General features: G+C 34.5%; 1 protein-coding gene across 7 annotated transcripts in view; it reads right to left on the bottom strand.

Annotated features, from left to right (window-relative positions):
- The window catches only part of COP1 (COP1 E3 ubiquitin ligase), a 268,166-nt gene that overhangs the window by 177,412 nt on the left and 71,275 nt on the right, over nucleotides 1-19,479 (bottom strand). For 5 of the 7 annotated variants that reach the window (XM_060132901.1, XM_060132881.1, XM_060132892.1 and 2 more), the window contains 3 exons: nucleotides 18,535-18,603; nucleotides 5,930-5,989; nucleotides 5,133-5,209 (listed from right to left, as the gene is read on the bottom strand). In XM_060132901.1, coding sequence (XP_059988884.1) covers nucleotides 5,133-5,209; nucleotides 5,930-5,989; nucleotides 18,535-18,603 — 206 coding nt within the window. The remainder of the gene's footprint in view (nucleotides 1-5,132; nucleotides 5,210-5,929; nucleotides 5,990-18,534; nucleotides 18,604-19,479) is intronic. The other 2 variants (XM_060132909.1, XM_060132916.1) reach the window with 1 other exon arrangement.

The following is a 19,479-nucleotide window of genomic DNA, read 5'->3' as shown; positions in this document are numbered from 1 at the left end:
TCCAAAAACTGGCTTAGTGACTGAAGAATTCTTCAAATATTCTAAATAAAGGAAATTGAACTATTTCAAAAACATTTTTCTTTACTTGCTGCAATTCTATTACCTATCAAATTAATGAGAAACTACAGATGTATGAAGAGTACCCTTTACATTATTGCCAAGGAAATTTGTTTTCTGTGTTTGCGTTTCTTTGTGTTTGTTCAAGTTGAAAATTCCATAAGATTCTTCAGTATCCTCCATCGCCTATGGCATCAAATTCAACTCCTCTGCATGGTATAGGGTCAGAGTTAAGGCAAGTAATCCTCAGTACTCGCAACAATAAATGCAAGTGTAGCAGAGATTTCTTAAGATCTGTTCATAATCATCTAACCTTGGAAATACAAGTCCCCTATATACGAACCTCCAAGTTGCAAACTTTCAAAGATGCAAACGTGTTCGCATGTCCAATCACATAAGTTAGTTCACGTGTCTGGTGTACACTGTCACACGCATGCCTCCTCTATAAGTGGTTGTGCTTTTGTGTACTTTACTGTACAGTACTGTATAGTGTACAGTAGTACAGTATCTTTATTTCAAGCCCAGGATGTCCAGAAGCAATGGTAAAAGCAGTGGTGATGTAGCTGATACCGCTAAGAATCACCAAGAGAGACAGGAGGAAGAAGTAACTGAAGAACCGAAGAGATTCACGATACAGGAAATGGCAAAGGGATTTTCTTTGAGGAGGCACTGTTAGTTTTTGAGGCATAGGACCTGAATGTAGAACGGTACACAAAGGTTGCAGCTACCATTCAGAATGCAATCGAGTGCTACCATGTGACAAGAAAAGAAAAAAAGAGCTACTACCCAGACATCACTGGATCGTTTTTTCAAGAGTAGATAGAATTGAATCCAGCAAGGAACCAGAACCTGTGCCATCAACGTCAGGAGTGAGCAGCTTGCCCTCCGACTCCTACTGCTGACGATCCTTCAGCTCCACCATCTCCCACCTCCTCTCCCTCCTCCAGTCAGTAACTCTTCTTGCCTGTTCCCTTGATGCCAGCCCCTGTATGCCAGGTGTTGTACTGTACTACTGTACTTTTCAAGGTACTGTACTATAAGATGAAAAATGTTTTCTTTATTTTTTGTGTTTGTTTTTTATGTATTATTTGTGTGAAAAGTATTATAAACCTATTACAGTACAGTACTATATAGCCGATTGCGTTAGTTGGGTACCTAGGCCAACTTTCTTGCACTTACGAACAAATTGGACTTACGAATCCCCTCTAGGAACGAAACTCGTTCGTATGTAGGAGACTTACTGTATGGAAAATAGTGTCAGGCTGTGTATGGAGAATTTCCTATATTGTATAATTCTCCTCCTCAATAAAGGGAAATAAATGTTATATGAAAAACTCTTTAGGTTTATGTAGAACATTTGTTTAAAATATATAATAAATTAGGGACAAATCTGTAAGGATTAGAGTTAGACCTGACCGTAAGAACGTTTCAATTCCTATGTTTTAAAAACAGTTATCTTAGGAAATTCCCTGGCAGTCCAGTGGTTAGGACTCCGCGCTTTCACTGCCAAGGGCCAGGGTTCGGTCCCTGGCTGGGAAACTAAGATCCCACAAGCCACGCAGTGTGGTGAAAAAATAAATAAATAAAAGACAATGAAATAAGAAAATAAATAAATAAATAAATAAAATAAAATTTAAAAAGTTATCTTCCCAAGTAAAACAAATCAGTTAAACCAGTAATAATTGCCCAAAAGTACCAAAAACTTAAGCATTAATATGTGAAGAAGAAGCCATTAACACTGCTCTGGTCAGTGATCATAATCCAGCCAAAGACCCAATATGCAATAACAGAGAAGATGGGTCCATTTTCATCCACTATACCAAAGAGCCATCCCTAACCACCACCCACCCTCTCCCCATCACACACATTTTTTTTTTAATAACTTGGGGGAGGGGGCATGTCACGGGGGTAAGTATAACTGCATAGAGTTGTGTGGGTGAGTTAAAGAGGAATTTCTTAATCTAGTCCAAGAGCCATTACACAATATCAAATTCCTTGAATTTTACTAGTTTATTCACTCAAATGATAAAATATACAAATTCACAAGGTACTAACTCACCATTATATATATATTTATATATATATATATAAATATATATATATATTATAATAGTTAAATACTTCTAACATCCATAAAGTGACCCCTTGCTTTTTCCTTCATTTTGATTCATCTGGACCTTTGTCAAAAATGACAGACACACAGGGACTTCCCTGGTGGTGCAGTGGTTAAGAATCCACCTGCCAATGCAGAGGACATGGGTTCAATCCCTGGTCCAGGAAGATCCCACATGCAGCAGAGCAACTAAGTCCGTGCGCCACAACTACCGAGCCTGCGCTCTAGAGCCCGCGAGCCACAACTACTGAGCCCACGCGCCACAACTACAGAAGCCCACACGCCTAGAGCCTGTGCTCCACAACAAGAGAAGCCACTGCAGTGATAAGCCCAGACACCGCAACGAAGAGTAGCCCCCGCTCGCCACAACTAGAGAAAGCCCATGCGCAGCAAGGAAGACCCAACGCAGCCATAAATAAATAAATTTATTTATTTATTTATTAAAAAATGACAGACACACAAATGAAAGATTAAGTCTCAAAAATACCTGATAGAGTAGTTAAATATAATCAAAAGTGTCTTATATAAATGTCTTATCTATATATTTTATTTATAAATATCCCTGGTCTACACCACAGAAAAGTTCAATAAGCAATTCACAATTTAAACTTATGTATGCATCTTTTAAAAAATGAATTAAATTTATGATCAACAGAAATAAAAAAAATATGTCTGGCATTTAAATAATGAAGCTAATAATTATGAGGGAAAAATTATAATTCAACTACATGCTATTTCTTAAAAATAAAAAAAACTCAAATATTGATAGTATAACATAACATTCTTCCCATGTTTAATTTCACATCCAAATCTTAAGGGTCATTTCCCAAGAATATTTAAAGCCACATCATTTTCCCAAGTGTCTCGCTCAAACCTTGAGTGATAATCAAATTACTCGTTTCAAGAAAATATCAAAACACTCTTTTGAAGAAAATATCATGTTTGTCTATTTTCTCATCTTCAACTGTTAACCAGTCTCACCTCTGCCCAAATCTCATTTGACAATAGTGTTCCATACGATTTTAGCGATTCAACAAAGTTTTCACAGATATCATGAAATCCTCTATCTTTTATGAGATCAGCTATTTTACTTTATAATACAACCACTTCCCTTCTCTTCCACCAATAAAATCCTATAAAATCCAATAAAATTCCACCATTTCCTCTCTTCTGGACTCTTGCAATGTTCCTAACGTTCGCCCTAGTTTCCAATGGCAGGGGGCTGACAGGGACACAGAATCTCTATCGTCTACATGGGAACCCCAGTAAATATTTTAAAATCTAAAACAGATCCTACTCAAAACTCCCCCATGACTTTTTTGTTTTTTGTTTTTTTTCTTTTTTTCCCCCATGACTTTTTATTATCTCTTCACTTCACTTCATTCATGTGTCAGCTCTCTAATACATCTAATTTCCTTCCTAGGGTACTACTTACATATTTTGTACTACTACTATATTATATTTTTGCTTATTTAGCATCTGCCCCAACCTCCACACACACACACCCCCAAAAGGTAAGCTCCATAAAGGCAGGAAATTTGCCAGCTAGATTCAACACTTCGAACAGTGCCCAGTGCATCAGAGGCATTAAATAAACAGAGCCAGTTAAATGAATATAATACTATATGGTCAACAAGTCATTAAAAGTCGTCAGTAAGATTAACAAAGACCTGGACACACAGATAGAAAGAAACACTACTGTTAAAGGCTATGACAGAGAGTCATATGACGATGAGAACTATCAGTTTATTAGAGAAGATTCTGTGATATGACAACTTTTTCTTGCCTGCATGCACTCACATAATAAATATTCTACTGACAAAGATTCCATGTGTATCAGGAAGTGAATGTTAAGCTTAAAGATAATATCCCACAGCTGAGTCATTCCCAAGTGTTTTAAAGAAAATAAAATATGGACAAAAACAAGCTGAATTACACAGGTAAAGTGACCCCAGAATCACCTAGTACTCACGAGGATTCTCCATAAAATGGTTAATGAAAAATATCAAACAACCCAGGAATGTTCTTTAACTGAATATCCCTTGTGCCCCTTCCCCTTCCACATATTGTCCCAAACTAGATCTAAAATAGCTCTCCTGAACTGACACTGGCTCTGAAGGTTAGTGTAATCTCTTGTACTGTCATTGGACTGCCTGATAATCCATGTGTTATCCTAAAACTATCTGTCCGAAAAGCTTACATTAGACCACTATCCTAAATGGATTAGCAAGTTAAAAACATGTAAAATTGCTCTCGCTTTGAACACAACAAAAAAGTTCAAATTCAAATTTTAGGTAGTAGATATTTCAAATAGAACTTTAGAGCTATATAGGGACCACAGACATTCACTATTATTTCACAAAAACTTACTGAAGGAGGCCAGTCACTACTGCTACTCAAAAACCTAGGGAAACAGTCACGAGCAAGACAAATGTAATTCCTGCTCTAATAGAGGGTACAGAAGGGAAGACAAATTAATAATGGGGAGTTATAAAGAAAATACCAGGGATATCTAAACTAACAGATCTATCTAATGGCCTCATTTTAAATCTGGGGAATGAGATCTGCAAGAAAATTCAACCGGTTAGTGGAAAAGTTAAAGGTATTAGTTTATCTAATTCTCCCCTAATATTACCATTTCATGTTCTCCAGTTGTAGATTTCTAATGTCATCTTATTTTAACTCACAAAGTATTTAAAGCTGCCATTATTTTAAGAAATCCACCAAACTTTTAATCCAACAGTGAATTCACAGTATTATAATATTCTACTCACTAACTGTCCCTGGCATGAAAATTCAAAGCATTAAGGAAACAGGCTATCTCAATCTCATTTCTAGATCATAACCAAAGTAATTTCTCAGGGTTTTTTGTACATTACATGGAAAAGGCTCCTAAGGATTAATACCATATGTGCACTCTGTAACATAAATCCTAAGCAATTACAAGTTTCAAGATTTGTACCTGTGTGATGGAGAAGGAGCTTCAAATTGAGGCACTGTGCTATCCTCACTGACAGGAGAGTATAAGCCGCTCATTTCCTGGAAGCACAATTATTAGAGTTACAGACACTCCAAAGAGAAGATGTATAAATCAAAAGGAGTTATGATATTATATTCTTTTCCAATCCCAGGTGTTATCAGTCCCTTTTTGTCTCAACACCCAAATTTCTCAAGGCTTCCTTTCCACAGAGTACAAAAGCAAGGATATCTGAAAGTTAAGAGACAAGCCTTTTGTATGATACACATTCTTAAAGAACCAGAAACACTTTAATAAATATTCATCACTAATGAAGCTCCCGAATGCAGAAAAAGACAAATGTAAATAATCTGAATGAGATGTACAGTACACTATGTGAATAGTGAACTAGCTAATCATTAATCCAGGTGAGATCCTACTGATAAATATTAAGATAAATATGACAGTATGGCAACTGGATCATTAGGTTCAACTCTGCAAAGCACAGAAAAACATGATATGTCAGTCTCTACTTCAAAAATATTCTCTGCAAACATTAAGATAAGTAGCATTCCTCTTGATTCAAATATTAGCTTTCTAGTAAACAATGGATTAAACTCTAACTTTGATCATTAACTAGAGGAAAAGGCCTCCTAATAAACTATTGCTGCATAAATTATGACTGTGACTTTCTATACAATGGAGACCAATCCCATAAATTTAATGCAGCAATTTAAAGGAAAAGCAAAAATTTCATGAAACTGAAAAATTACTAGAGATGTGAGAAATTCTTGATATCTTACTTCCACTCTTTTGATATCCTCTTCCAAAACACTTAACTCCTTCTGAATCTGCTCCAGTTGCTGTAGATTAAAGAGGAGGAAATAAAAAGCCTAAACCAAACCACACAAGCATCACCACAATCATAAAATAACTTAACATTTACAAAATGATTTCTAGGAAAATCTGCACTAATGGTTGTCAGGGTGAAATACTGCAGACAAAAAGTGCTGTAAGTTCCTATGTTAAAAAGTAAATGTAAAGACTTAATATTTAAGAAAACAGTATTTTCTTTAATACAAGGATTGGCTTTATAATAAAAATATTAAAGATGAACAACAATGACAATATGACTTAATAAAAACAGAAGACATCCGAAGAATTTTCAAATTACCTCATTTAACTGTCAGCAATTAATGTCAGCATGTCAGTTAACCCCATTTTAAAAATAAAAAAAGTCTCAGAGATTAAATTCTACCACCCCAAAGCAATCACAAATTAGCCTCTTAAGCATTTTTTAAAACATATTTAAGATAATCTTTTATCTTTGATATCTTACCTACTACTGCACCATAACCTTTCTCCACGCCATTAAAATGCAAACATTTTAATTGTTGCATCACATTCAACAATATATTTAACCATCAGAGATTTAAGTTGTTTGCAAACTATCATAAGTAATTCTGGAACATACTAGTCTGCATTTCAAATTTCACTGATTATTAAAAATGAAATTATTCGATCAAAAGAAAAAGCTAGCAAATCTTCACTGCATAAAAAAAACTGCTTTTCAGAAACACTATCAAATTTAAATTTCTATCACTATTATGTATAAGTGGCTGTCTTAATCTAACCCAAATATATTGAGCCAATTTTTAAAATGTAAAATAACAATAATGAATACTTATGTAATAATATTTATTGCCAGGTGTGAAATAGGAACTACTACACAGGAAAATGAAGCACAGGAAGGTTAAGTGACTTGTCCAAGATTATTCAGCAAATACATGGCAGACAAACAGATTTTTAAGCGCCTTTTCTTCTGTGGCAATATATACACAATTGATAACATATTAATTCAAATATTTGCCAATCCTAAGCATTTTGCTAAGCACTGTGAAAAACAGGATTTAGAAAACTCTAGCCCTTGCCCTCATGGAACTCAGTCTAGGGAAGATGGCAAAAAGTAAACCAATAGTTGAAACATCATAGAAAACATTATGATGATGGTATGTACAAAGAATTAAAGGTACACAGACTGCCCCTAACCTAGATGGAAAACTTGGGGAGAGGGAAAAGGCAACTGGATAACTGAAATAGGATCTGAAATTAAATGAAATGCTGAGCATCAAAGGACTAACAGTAATTTGCCAGGTGGAAAAAAGGTGGGAAAAGACAGAATAAACAGAGTAAATAATAAAACACACAAAGACCTAAAAGCTATGAGAAAGGGAAATAATAAATCTGAATTTATGACAATGAATGAAATCACCCAATGTCAATCAGTATAGTCAGAAGAGATGAGAACAAAAACTGGGTGTAGGGAACACCAACAGCTAAGAGATAGGCAAAGGAAGAAGGAGCAGCTCTATGTCAACCATCAATAAGGGCAAGGGCAAAAGCCAGGAGAAACGATAGCACAGTATCACAGAAACCATGGTTGGGACAGGGGGAGGGGGTTAAAAAAAAAGTGATTAGCATTGTCAAATTCTTTCAATTCTTCCATCTAGTTTAATAAACTTTACTCCACCCTAAAATTTTTCACACAATAAATACTCCTACCTTAACTGAAACTTTGCTCTCCCTCAAGGACACAGTCTGCCTTGGAACTCTTTCAAATAAAAGTTGGTCAAGTGATAAATTCTCTCATGCCCCAGACTAGATGGGGACTTCCACTTCTACTGCATTCACTGGCCATTCCCAATAATTAGTCTTCCACTCTAACATAAAAAACACTCTGGTCTGGCTCAATCCAAGCAGCCAAATCACTGTCAACAGATCTAAGACATCTACAAATATCCCAGTTATTTCCTACCATCACTAAATCCTTTTGCCTTTTGGTCCATAGCCATTTTCGACTCCGCTGACCCTAACCTCTAATTCAGCAAAACATCCCATGGTCACCCCTTAACTTTTTTCATTTAATTAGCTTGAAATGCTCCACTGCTGAAACCCCTATTTAAACAAATGCTGACGGGGTCTTTAGTATGATTGTTTTCAAAACACATTTAAGAGAAGGATGAAAGTAAACATCTAAAATATCAACATCCAGAGACAGCCAATATCACTTGTATGATACATAATACATATTTAAGATCAAATTAACAATTTTCATTCCACTTCTGCAATTGAAGTACCAAGAAAAAAAAAATCCAGTATCACCTGAAATCTCAAAATACTAAATGCTAATGCCCAACCCTCTGAAGATAATGTCCCGTCCTTCCAGTGCCCCAAAGCTTTGCTGGATAATACATCCATTACTATATATGAAGGCCGTATATTAGATGAACTACATAAAACTACCAATGTTCAAACAATTTTTACTTCCAAAAGCAGCAATTTCATATGGTTCAATTTAAAATAAAACAACCAAGGTACAAGGGCTGCCGTAATAAATACATAGGTATAGTGTATCGATAAAACAAAATGATGTAACCTACTTATGTGAAAAAGTCTGAAAAGGTGTCAAGACAAGAAATTTTTTCTTAAATTTCAGTGAATGGAAACTATTTAGAGAGCACATGTTAAATGAGGTTTACATTTCAAGACGAAATTCTGAAGAAGTTTAAAGCGCTAAATTATTAAGACATTGTGTTATTCTGATTTATAATAAGAAATATAGCCTCCTGTAGGGCCTCCAGATGGGGATTGGTTGTTAGGGGAACCAGCCATGTGATTAGAGGATTGGAACTTTCAGCCCCACCTTCTAACATCCAGAAAAGAGAGAGGGGCTGGAGACTGAGTTGAATCAACAATGGCCGATCAATCATGTCCATGGAATGAAGCCTCCATAAAAAACACTAATTTAAGGGGTTCAAAGGGCTTCTGGGTTGGTGAACATGTAGGTTGGTGAGCACATGGAGATGCTTGGAGAATGGCACACCTGGAGAGGGTATGGAAGTTCCATGCCCCCTGAGTTGTATCCTTTCACCATAAACTGGTAATCTAGTAAGTAAACTATTTTCCTAAGTTATGTGACCCATTCTAGCACATTATCAAACCCAAGGAGGCAGACATGGGAACTACCAATTTATAGCCAGTAGGTCAGATGCACATGTGACTTCCTGGACTTGCAATTTTCATCTGAAGGAGCAGCTCAGTCTTGTGGGACTGAATCCTTAACCAGTGGAATCCGGGGCTAACTCCAGGTAGACAGTGTTAGATAGAATTGAACTGAACTGAATTGAACTATAGGACACTCAGTTGGTGTCCAAAGAGAACTGGAAAATTGGTGTGGGAAATGATCTACACATTTGGTGGCCAGCAATACGGAGAGTGGTGATGAATAATGGAAACAAGTGTTCTCCTTTCAGGCATCAATATAAGACATTATAGTATGAGGAAACAGAAGAAAGACAAAGGATAACCATTTTAAAAAGCAGAAAGAAAACTGGGCTAACTTCACTCTGCAAATATGTTTCATAAGCCAGAGAGGCAGAATCTAGAATAAAAGCATGAACCAGAGTCCAAGAATGTTTTGGAGATATATGAAGGAAGTCCTTATAAAGCTGAACTGTCATTATCTAAATGAAAATCGATCACAAATTGGGAATGATAATAAACAAACCTCTGGATCAAATTTGCCTTAACACTATTATGAGTTTGGGGGCTACTGAAAATAATAATAATAAATACATAAGATGGAGAAATGCTATTTGAGAACACAGTCCTAAGCCATCAACAGCAAGCACTCTCTTAACACAGCATACTGTACCAAAACCCAAAGAAAATTTTAAAACAATTTAAATTTAAAAAGTGAAGAAAGAAAGTCTCAGAAACCCTTAAGACTAAAACAGAAAAGAATTCAAAAATAGAGCCCCCTTTTATTGACATTAGCTTTGGTGCAGGTAGGTATCATCAGCACTCATTTATTTGACCATCACTATGATTTGATAAAAATATGCTTAAGTATTAAATTCAGTATTTTGTTTTTTAGAGCTAATATAATTAGAATACATTATAGCTGCCAAGACTTCTTCAATTATCTGACATATTCAAAACTGAACAAAAGAATACTGATATACATTCAGAAAAAAAGTTGGTTAAAAAGAGAGTAGCAAAATTAATATATGGATATAAAAACAAGAAAGCACTAAAAAAAATTCAAAAAACAGAAAGCACTGTACACCGATCAGATCATCCAACACCCAGAACACTGACAACACCAAAAGCTGACGAACATGTGTAGCAACAAGAACTCTCATTTATTCTTGGTAGGAATGAAAAATTGTACAGCCACTCTGGAAGACAGTTTGGCAGTTTCTTAAAAAATTAAACACACTTTTATCATATGATCCAGTATTACACTTGTTGGTATTTACCCAAAGGAGTTGAAATCTTAAGATTTCCAAAACACACTGATAGCAGCTATATTCATAATAAAAACAGTTGAAACAACAAAGATGTCCTTCAGAAAATGAATGGATAAATAGTGATACATCCAGACAATGGAATAATATTCAATGCTAAGAAGAAATGAGCTTTCAATCCATGAAAAGACATGGAGGAAACTTAAATGCATATTACTACAGCATGTATGGAAAATCTCTGTAGCTTCCTTTCAATTCTGTGAACTTAAAACTGCTCTAAAAAACAAGGTCTTTAAAAATATATAAATACATTCAAGTAACAAAGAAAAAACATAAGAACAAAAAATCAAAAGAGAAAAGAAACATAAAACAAATAATAAAATGGCAGGCTTAAACTCTAAATTTACATTAAATGTAAATGGCCTAAATACAAAATTCTAAGACTGCTGAGTCAGGCAAAGTGAATGAAAAACCTCTGCTGTCTATAAGAAACTCACCTCAAATAAATAAGTGATATAACAAGGAACCAAAGACTCAGTAAGGATGCAAAAAATTCTCACCATATATTTAACAAACTTTACACCACACCATGCAATTGCAGGAAACACATTCTTTTCAAGCACAAATATTTCAAAATTTAATGAACTAACGGGTGATAATGCAAATATCATATTAAGAAAAACACTAATTATTTTCCGATAACAATGCAATTATAACAGAAATCCAGAATTAAAAAAAAAAGAAAATCCCCACATCCAAGTAATAAGTTTATCTCTAAATAACCCAATGCCTAAGAAAAACTATAATGAAAATTAGAAACTATTTTGAACTAAGGAATAACAAACAAAATGCCATACCATAATTTTTAGATTCAACTAAAAGAAAAATTGTGGCCTCAAATGCCTATATGAGAAAAAAGTCTGCCTACTAATATGTATATCCAAATTAACAAATTAGAAAAGAAACAACAAAATAAAACCAAAGAAAGTAGAAGGATGGAAACTGTAATTATAAAGAGGGTATTAATAAAATGGAAAACAAAATAGAGAATATAAAACTGAAAGTTTGTTCCTAGATAAAACTCAAAATTGTTACATTCCTGGCAAGAACTGATCAAGAAAAAAGAGAGAAATGCACAGCACCAATAAGCAGAGTCAGGAATGAAAGACATCACTAAAAACTCTGGGGACATCAAAAACTTAGTATTAAGACTAAGCTAATAGCAATAAATTTGAAAATTTAGATGAAACAGACAATGCTTAGAAAAAGTATAACATGTCAAAAATGGTATCTAAAACAAAAACCTGAATAAGCAGTAACTGAATCAATACTTTAAAAGCTTCTGCAAACAACAGGTCCAGACAGCTTCTCCAGCAAAATCCTTAAACATTCAGCAAAGACATCGATCCTAGATTATACAGATTCTTCCAGAAAATAGAAAAAGAGGGTACATTCCCCAACTCATTTGATAAAGCTATCTTTATAACAAAATTGGACAAGATCAGTGTAAAAAAAAAATTAAAGAACAATCTCATTAATGAATACAGATGCAATAAGGAAGGCAAGTAGGGCAAACAACTGTCCTGGTGGGGTTTCTAGAATGCAGAACATTCAGTGATAAAACTAGAATACTCTTGGGCAAATCAGGACAGTTGGTCACCCTAGGTGCAAAGTTGATTGACTTTTTAATGTTAAACCAATGTAATTATCCAGTTTAACATAATGAAAAAAAATATCATCTCAACTGCACAAAAATTTTGGAGAATACTCAACCCCCACTTATAATTAAAAAAAAAAAATCCTCTTAGGAAACTGGGAATAGAAACTTAGCTCCTTGAATGATAAAAAAAAAAATACCTACCAAAAACCTACAGAAAACATCATACCTAATGGTGACACGTCGAAAGCTTTCACTTTGAGATCAGCACCAAGACTAGGATGCCCCGCTATCACCACTTCTATTCATCATTGTACCGGATGTCCTAGCCAGCAGAGTAAGACAAGAAAAATAAATAAAGGATATAAGGATCATAAAGAAAGAAACTAAACTATTATTATTTGCAGATGATGATGCGTACACAGAAAACATAAAATAATCTACAAATAAATTATTAGAATTAATGATCTTAACAAGGTTGCTGGATACCAAAAGAAATGTGTCAAAATCAACTGCATTTCTATATACCAGCAACAAATAGTAAGAAACTGAAATTAAAGACACAGACATCACTTACAATAGCATAAAAATGATTGAAGACCTAAGAACAACTCTAAAATAAAGACATGTTAAGAATAATCCCCTGAAAAATATCAAAATTTTTAAGGACATTCTTAAGGACCTAGATATACAGAAAGAAATACCACGTTCAAAGGCTAAAGGACTCAATATTGTAAAGATAGTCTCCCAAATTCATCTACTGAGTCAAAGTAATCCCAATAAAGATCACAGCAGGTGTACCATGGAAATGTATCAGCTGGTTCTAATATTTATAGAGAAATACAAAGAGCCATGAATAGCTGAGACTTTCCTAAAAAAGAACAGTAACTTACTTTAAAGTTCTAGTGTTTAATACAATGTGGTATTGCCAGAAAGATAGACAAACAGACCAGTGGAGCAGAAGAGAGCCTAGAAACCGACCCACACATGTATGGACACATGATGTATGACAGATGTGGTATTTCAAAGCAATGGGAAAAGGATGGACTTTTTAATTAAGGATGCTTGGACATCTGGACATCCATATGAAAAATTCCCAAGTAGATTATAGATGCGAGTATGAAAAATAAAAGGTAAAGATTCAAGTAGGTAATATAGTAAAATGTCTTCATGACCTCAGGTGGAGAAGAATTCTTTACCTAACATAAAAGGTACTAATTATAACAGGAAAGACTAATAAATTTGACTCTATTATAGACAGAAACTTCTGCTCATCAAATGACATCATTAAGACAATGGAAAAAGCAGCCCAATTAGAGGGGTAAAAGATTTGCTATAGATAAGTAGATATAGAGATAGATAGATAGATAGAACAAAGAACTTTTATCTAGAATATATAAACAATAAACCAATAAGAAAATCAACTAAATAGAAAAGATGCACAAAGCTTTAAACAAGTACTTCACACATACACAAAAATCCCAATGGCCAATTCATAGTACTGTGTACTCAACCTCACTGGTCTCAGGGAAATGCAACTTAAAACCACAAAGAGATAGCAATACATATCCTAAGATTTGCTAAACTGAAAAAAGTCTATTGCCACCAAGTACTGGCAATAATATAGTGCAATAGGAACATTCCTACAATGCCTGTAGGAAGAGTAACCAATACAACTGCTCAGGCATTGTTTGGCATTATCTATTAAATTTGAATATGTACATATCCTATGACTCATTAATTCCACTTCTACATGTGTAGCATAGAAAGATATATACTAATATATACCTGGATACATATATAAGATAGTAACATTGTAAATAGCTCAAAACCAAAAACAACGCACAAGTCCATCAACAACAAAAATGGGGTGTATTCATTTAATAGAATACTATACAACAACAAAAATGAATCAATTATAGCCATATACAACAATGGGGATGAATCTTAGCACTGAGCCAAAGACAAGAACAAAGCATTATATAATGCAGAAGTGCATTTATATTAGTTCAAAAGAAGAGACTTATAAATACTTAGGCATCAAAACAATAAAGAAAAACAGAGAGGTGATTACCATAAATATCAGAATACTGACTACCTAATGGGCAAGGGAGAAGGCTATAATCTGGAAAGGGTAGGGAGGGAGCTTCAGGAAGCCTAGCAAAAATCTATTGTTTAATCAGGATGATGGTCACACGGATGATCACTCTACTATGAATCTTTACACTGTAAATTCGTTTTACGAACTTTTCTGTGCTTTATTTCATATAAAAACATTGTAAAATTCAAAATTCAATTCTTTCAAATATTCAAAATAAAATTCCGAACAAAACCAAAAGGAAACCAAGACTCATCAAAACTGTCCTATTACAATGAATTAAACAGGTACCACAAATATCCAAAAGTATATTTTAAAATTAAATCGTATGAAATATAAGGCAATTGTTCAAATGCTGGTACAAATTTGCACAGAGGAGACTGGCTTTTACATGGAACCTAAAGTCCTTTTGTTCAACCTGACCATGAAGAAAGAATAACATGTTCATTTAAAAACATATATTTATTAAGTGTTGTGGGAGGCTGGCTGTAAGAAAGCCTCCAAAGATTCCCACCTCAGAATTCACACCCTTATGTAATTCCCTCTCTTTGTATAGGCTGGACCCAAAGATTTGCTTCTAATGGAAAAAACAGAACACTTGTTGAGATGTAACTTTCAAGATTAATCTACAAAAAGCATGTGACTGCTGTCCTCAAAACCCTCTCTTGTTCCCTGTGAGGGAAGTCAGCTGCCACACAGTAAGTTATCCTATGGAGAAGCCCATGGGGTAAGAATATGGTATCTCTTTCCAACAGCCAACGAGTGAACTGGGAAGCATTCCTATCCCAGTCGAACCTTAAGATAACTGCTGCCCTGGCCAACACTTGGAGCGTAGCTTGGTGAGAAACCCTGAGCAAAGGCACTCAGTTACTCTGCACCAAGATTCCTGACACAAGATATTCAATGATGTTTTTAAGCCATTAAATTTGAGGGTAACTTGTTACACAGCAACAGATAACTAATGAAAATGCCTACTATGTGCCTTGCACATTCCTTTCTCTTAATATTCAAAGGAGAGTCAAGGAAAAAATAAATCACAAATAAAAATTAAATGTAGGATTCTAACAGCAAGATGTGACATTGGAACAAATAAGTATGTTAAATCTGAAAAGTAGATTCAGAGTCTTGGTTTAGACTCATCATAACTGCAATTAAAAGTCAAGCATAAAATCACAAAGTTAATTTTCAAAGTCTGAATGTTAATCTTAGGAAAAGAAAATCAGAAATAGTAGTTTGTCTCCTGGTCAGTCTGTATTTTGCTTGAATAAGTTCAAGTATAAATTATACTACAGGAGATAAGACCTTTAACAACCATATTCACTTTGAGGATTAAACACACAATATATACTTTATAATATATGCAAAAAAAGTAACCACTCACTTCATTCTGTCTGTACTAAATCATGAGGTATTAATCAACTACATTTTCTAGACTAAAGTTTACTATTTCCAAATCACTAGTGTACCTGACTCCAATCACAGAAAAATTAATGAAATTTAATCAAACTGGTAAGTTTTTAAGTCTGTTATCCTAGCTCCAAATTTTCAAAGTTTTAAAACTTTGTTAACCTAGCTCCTCAGAGTCCCTTGTGTAGTTAAACCTGATATACTCAGAATCACTCAATTATGGATACACTAAAAACAAGAAAACCAAAATATATTAATGACAGTATAATCATTGCATATTAAGAGGCACCAATATCCAGAAGTACTTGGAACCAGTATGTTTCTAGGTTAAATTGCCTATCATAAGAAAATATGATCCAAGAGAGAAAAAAAGTCTATCATTCACAAGGATCTTGTAAGATTCAAATTAAACTCAAGTTGAAAAATTCTAAAGCACAATTAACCCAGACATAATAACAAAAATATAGGAACACTGATACTAAGGGCTATGTGATCAAAGGCAATATCACAGAAGAAGCTATTGGAGGCCACTGCATCAGAGAGAGAACAAATTAATATAAGAAGGAAGAGCTATCGTTGGGAAACATTCTCCACTGATCTCTCCCATTTCTGCACATCTTTTGATAACTTTTGTTCCAAATTATCTTTTCAAGGATGTCCGTTTAGTGAACACCCTGGCAAGACAGAAATACTGACTTCCTCCAGGAGAGGGGGCAGATTTGTTTTCTGATCAATAAAATAAAAATAGTGTCTCCCTGCAGGGCAAAGACTGAACAGATTTGCTAGCAGACCCCTTTAAAAGACTGGGGTTTCCTAAGTTCAAGGTTCTTTGGTTGTAATATATATCCTTTGTATATGCAGAATCTACCAAGGCCCATCTCTAAACCGCCCCTGAGGGACTTGCAGGTCATGAAGCTGATGCTGCCAGATATGCCATGAGTAGTCAAGACTATTTCCAACCCAGAAGTCTCATGTCTTCTGCCAGCATCTATGAAACTGTGGTGGACTAACTTGTCAGCTTGCTAGTAAAAATCCCAGAATATTCATAGTTGTTTATTTTATAGTTATATGCTGCATCCTTCTTACCTAAGAAAATTTCAAATCTAAATATACTGCAAGCATTAACAGACACTAGAGAAGTATGAAAAACCTCAGAGGCTAATGAAAACCTTAAATAATTCAGATCATACACAGTGATCAGCCATTTCATTTAACCCCCAGATATCCATATGTTTGGACTGTTCACTTAATTGATTCATTATCAGGTTATTTCCTATGTACCAAATCTCACTCGATGAGTTCAAAGTCGAAGGTGAAAAGAACTACATAAAACTACTGGAAAACAATTTCACATTCTGTTTTTAAAGGAGAGAAGGTATGTACGGAATATAAAAAATTATCACTTTTCAAAGAATTTGCTATAGCAAAGACGGTTGAGTGTACATACTGAATTAATAATTTTGTTTCCGTATGCTATAAAATGTTCAGCTTTGTTACTCAAAGTGTGGTCCACGGACCAATAGCATCATCATCTGCAGCTTGCTAGAAATGCAGATTATCAGGCTCAAACACACACCCTCTTAATCAGAATTTGGATTCTAAGAAGATCCTCAGGCTATTCTTATGCAAATTGAAGTTAAAGTACCCACCAAAAAAATAAAATTAAAAGTCAAGAAGAATATATAAAACTCAAATTCATACTGAAGATAATTTTTAATAGATACTAAAACATTAAAATCACAACTGCTACCTCAGTAAAAGTTAAAGAAACATACAATCATAAACCAGGTAAAGAACATTTAGCTATCAACACTAGCACAACACAGAAAAATCCAATCTGAACAAAGTAAGAAAAAGTTGAAAACAGACATCATGAATAGTCCAAAAAAAGCAGAAATATCAAACTAAGATAATGTAAAGTTCTGGCACTGCACACTTAAAGTACTTCATCAAAACAAGTTCTCATCTTTTTATTTTCAAAAATAATAAAGATGGGGCTTCCCTGGTGGCTCAGTGGTTGAGAGTCCGCCTGCCGATGCAGGGGACACGGGTTCGTGCCCCGGTCCGGGAAGATCCCACATGCTGCGGAGCGGCTAGGCCCGTGAGCCATGGCCGCTGAGCCTGCGTGTCCGGAGCCTGTGCTCCGCAACGGGAGAGGCCACAGCAGTGAGAAGCCCGTGTACCACAAAAAAATAATAATAATAATAATAAAGATGGCCTGGAACCTAACAAATAAGGTTATTTTTTTTTTTGAGTAAAAATGTCCTAATTAGACAGCTGAAAGTAAAAATGTAACAGTTGGTAATTTAAATATAAAACAGTTTTCAAAGTTATTTTAGCATGCTACCAAGAACACAGGATTTTGCCTTTCATTTTCCCATATTTTATACTATTGTGAAATGACTGAGGAATCTTATAAATGTTAAATTAGGACATTCTGTTATAAAATTATTAATAAAAAGTTATGTTAGTTATCCTGCATGACTTACACTTTCCAAGTTCTAAATAGGTAGCTATATTTTTACTTGTTTCCCCCCACCAAGATGTATTTTAATCATAGGAAAACTGTAACCCTCTCTACTTAAGACTTCATTATCTAAATTTTCCTACGTTTTCTTTTCAGGGTGAAAGTTAGGCTGCCATTTGATAATTCTATTATCTATTCTTTATAGCTTTGAGGTAACGTCATTATATTCACTCCTATAGAAAACTTTTTAGCACACCTCCAGAAAGGGATTTTTAAAATATCAAGTTGTAAACGTAAAAGAAGTTAAAATAACAAAGTTTAAAAAAAAATAAAACTCCTGAAAACTCAAATGCTTTTAAATGTTTAAATAAAATTTTTAACCTGAAATGCCTTCACAAAAATGGAGAAAAAAATGGGAAGAGTCAACAATAGTAAATGACACATTACGTAAAATACACAAAATAATATACCTCTCTCTTATTTCTTCTTGCAACCTTGAGGAATTCCATAAGGATCTGTAGTTGGGCTGCATGTGATTCCTATAATAGAAAATTATAATTGTTCTTTTAAAAACATAACTTTGAGTTCAAAGTTTTCTTTAACACCACAGTATAATCAGTATGAAGCAACCTAACTCATCCACTTAAGTTAGTCTCTTATTTCTATTTAGTCATTTTCCACTTGCTAACTGCCATTTTTAAAAGCAAGCCATTTCCCCTAAAACTAACTTGAAAAAAACGGGTAAACGGGTGTTTTCAACTACATTTCTCATCGACCATGCAGAAAAAACTATTTATCGGAAATGGCAATTCTGTTATCTGTCCTGGCTTTCTCTTCCCCAACCAAACTAATAAAACATCAAGACAAAAACTGTAGTGGAGGAACTTCCCTGGTGGTCCAGTGTTAAGACTCTGTGCTTCCAATGCAGGGGGTGGGGGTTCGATTCCTGGTTGGGGAACTAATAAGATACCACATGTTGTGTGGTGTGGCCAAAAAAATTTTTTTTAATTTAAAAAACAAAAACATAGTGGAGCCAATGTAGTTTCTAAACACTGAAATCACTTTCCCCATAAGAATTTAACTTGCAGGGGACTAAGAAACATAATAAATAGGAAGAAATTCATGCTTTTCAGAAATCTAATTTACTATTTCTGGTCATTAATTACTCACACAGATGTGAGAATATATTTCTATGAAAGATTTCAGTTAAACTCAAAAATTTAAAAACAAAATTTTAATATTATCAAGTGGAGGGGGGGTAAAATAACACACATTGGTAACAGAAACAAAGATGTAATAGATAAATGGTAATTATAAGTTTAACATTTTTTGTTATCAAAAAATAAAATTACAGGGGAACTCCCTAGTGGTCCAATAGTTAGGACTCTGCCCTTTCAATGCCAAGGGAGTGGGTT

Source organism: Lagenorhynchus albirostris, chromosome 2 (genome assembly GCF_949774975.1).
Source record: "Lagenorhynchus albirostris chromosome 2, mLagAlb1.1, whole genome shotgun sequence".
Lineage (NCBI taxonomy): Eukaryota > Metazoa > Chordata > Mammalia > Artiodactyla > Delphinidae > Lagenorhynchus > Lagenorhynchus albirostris.
This window is presented reverse-complemented; position numbering and strand designations above follow the sequence as displayed.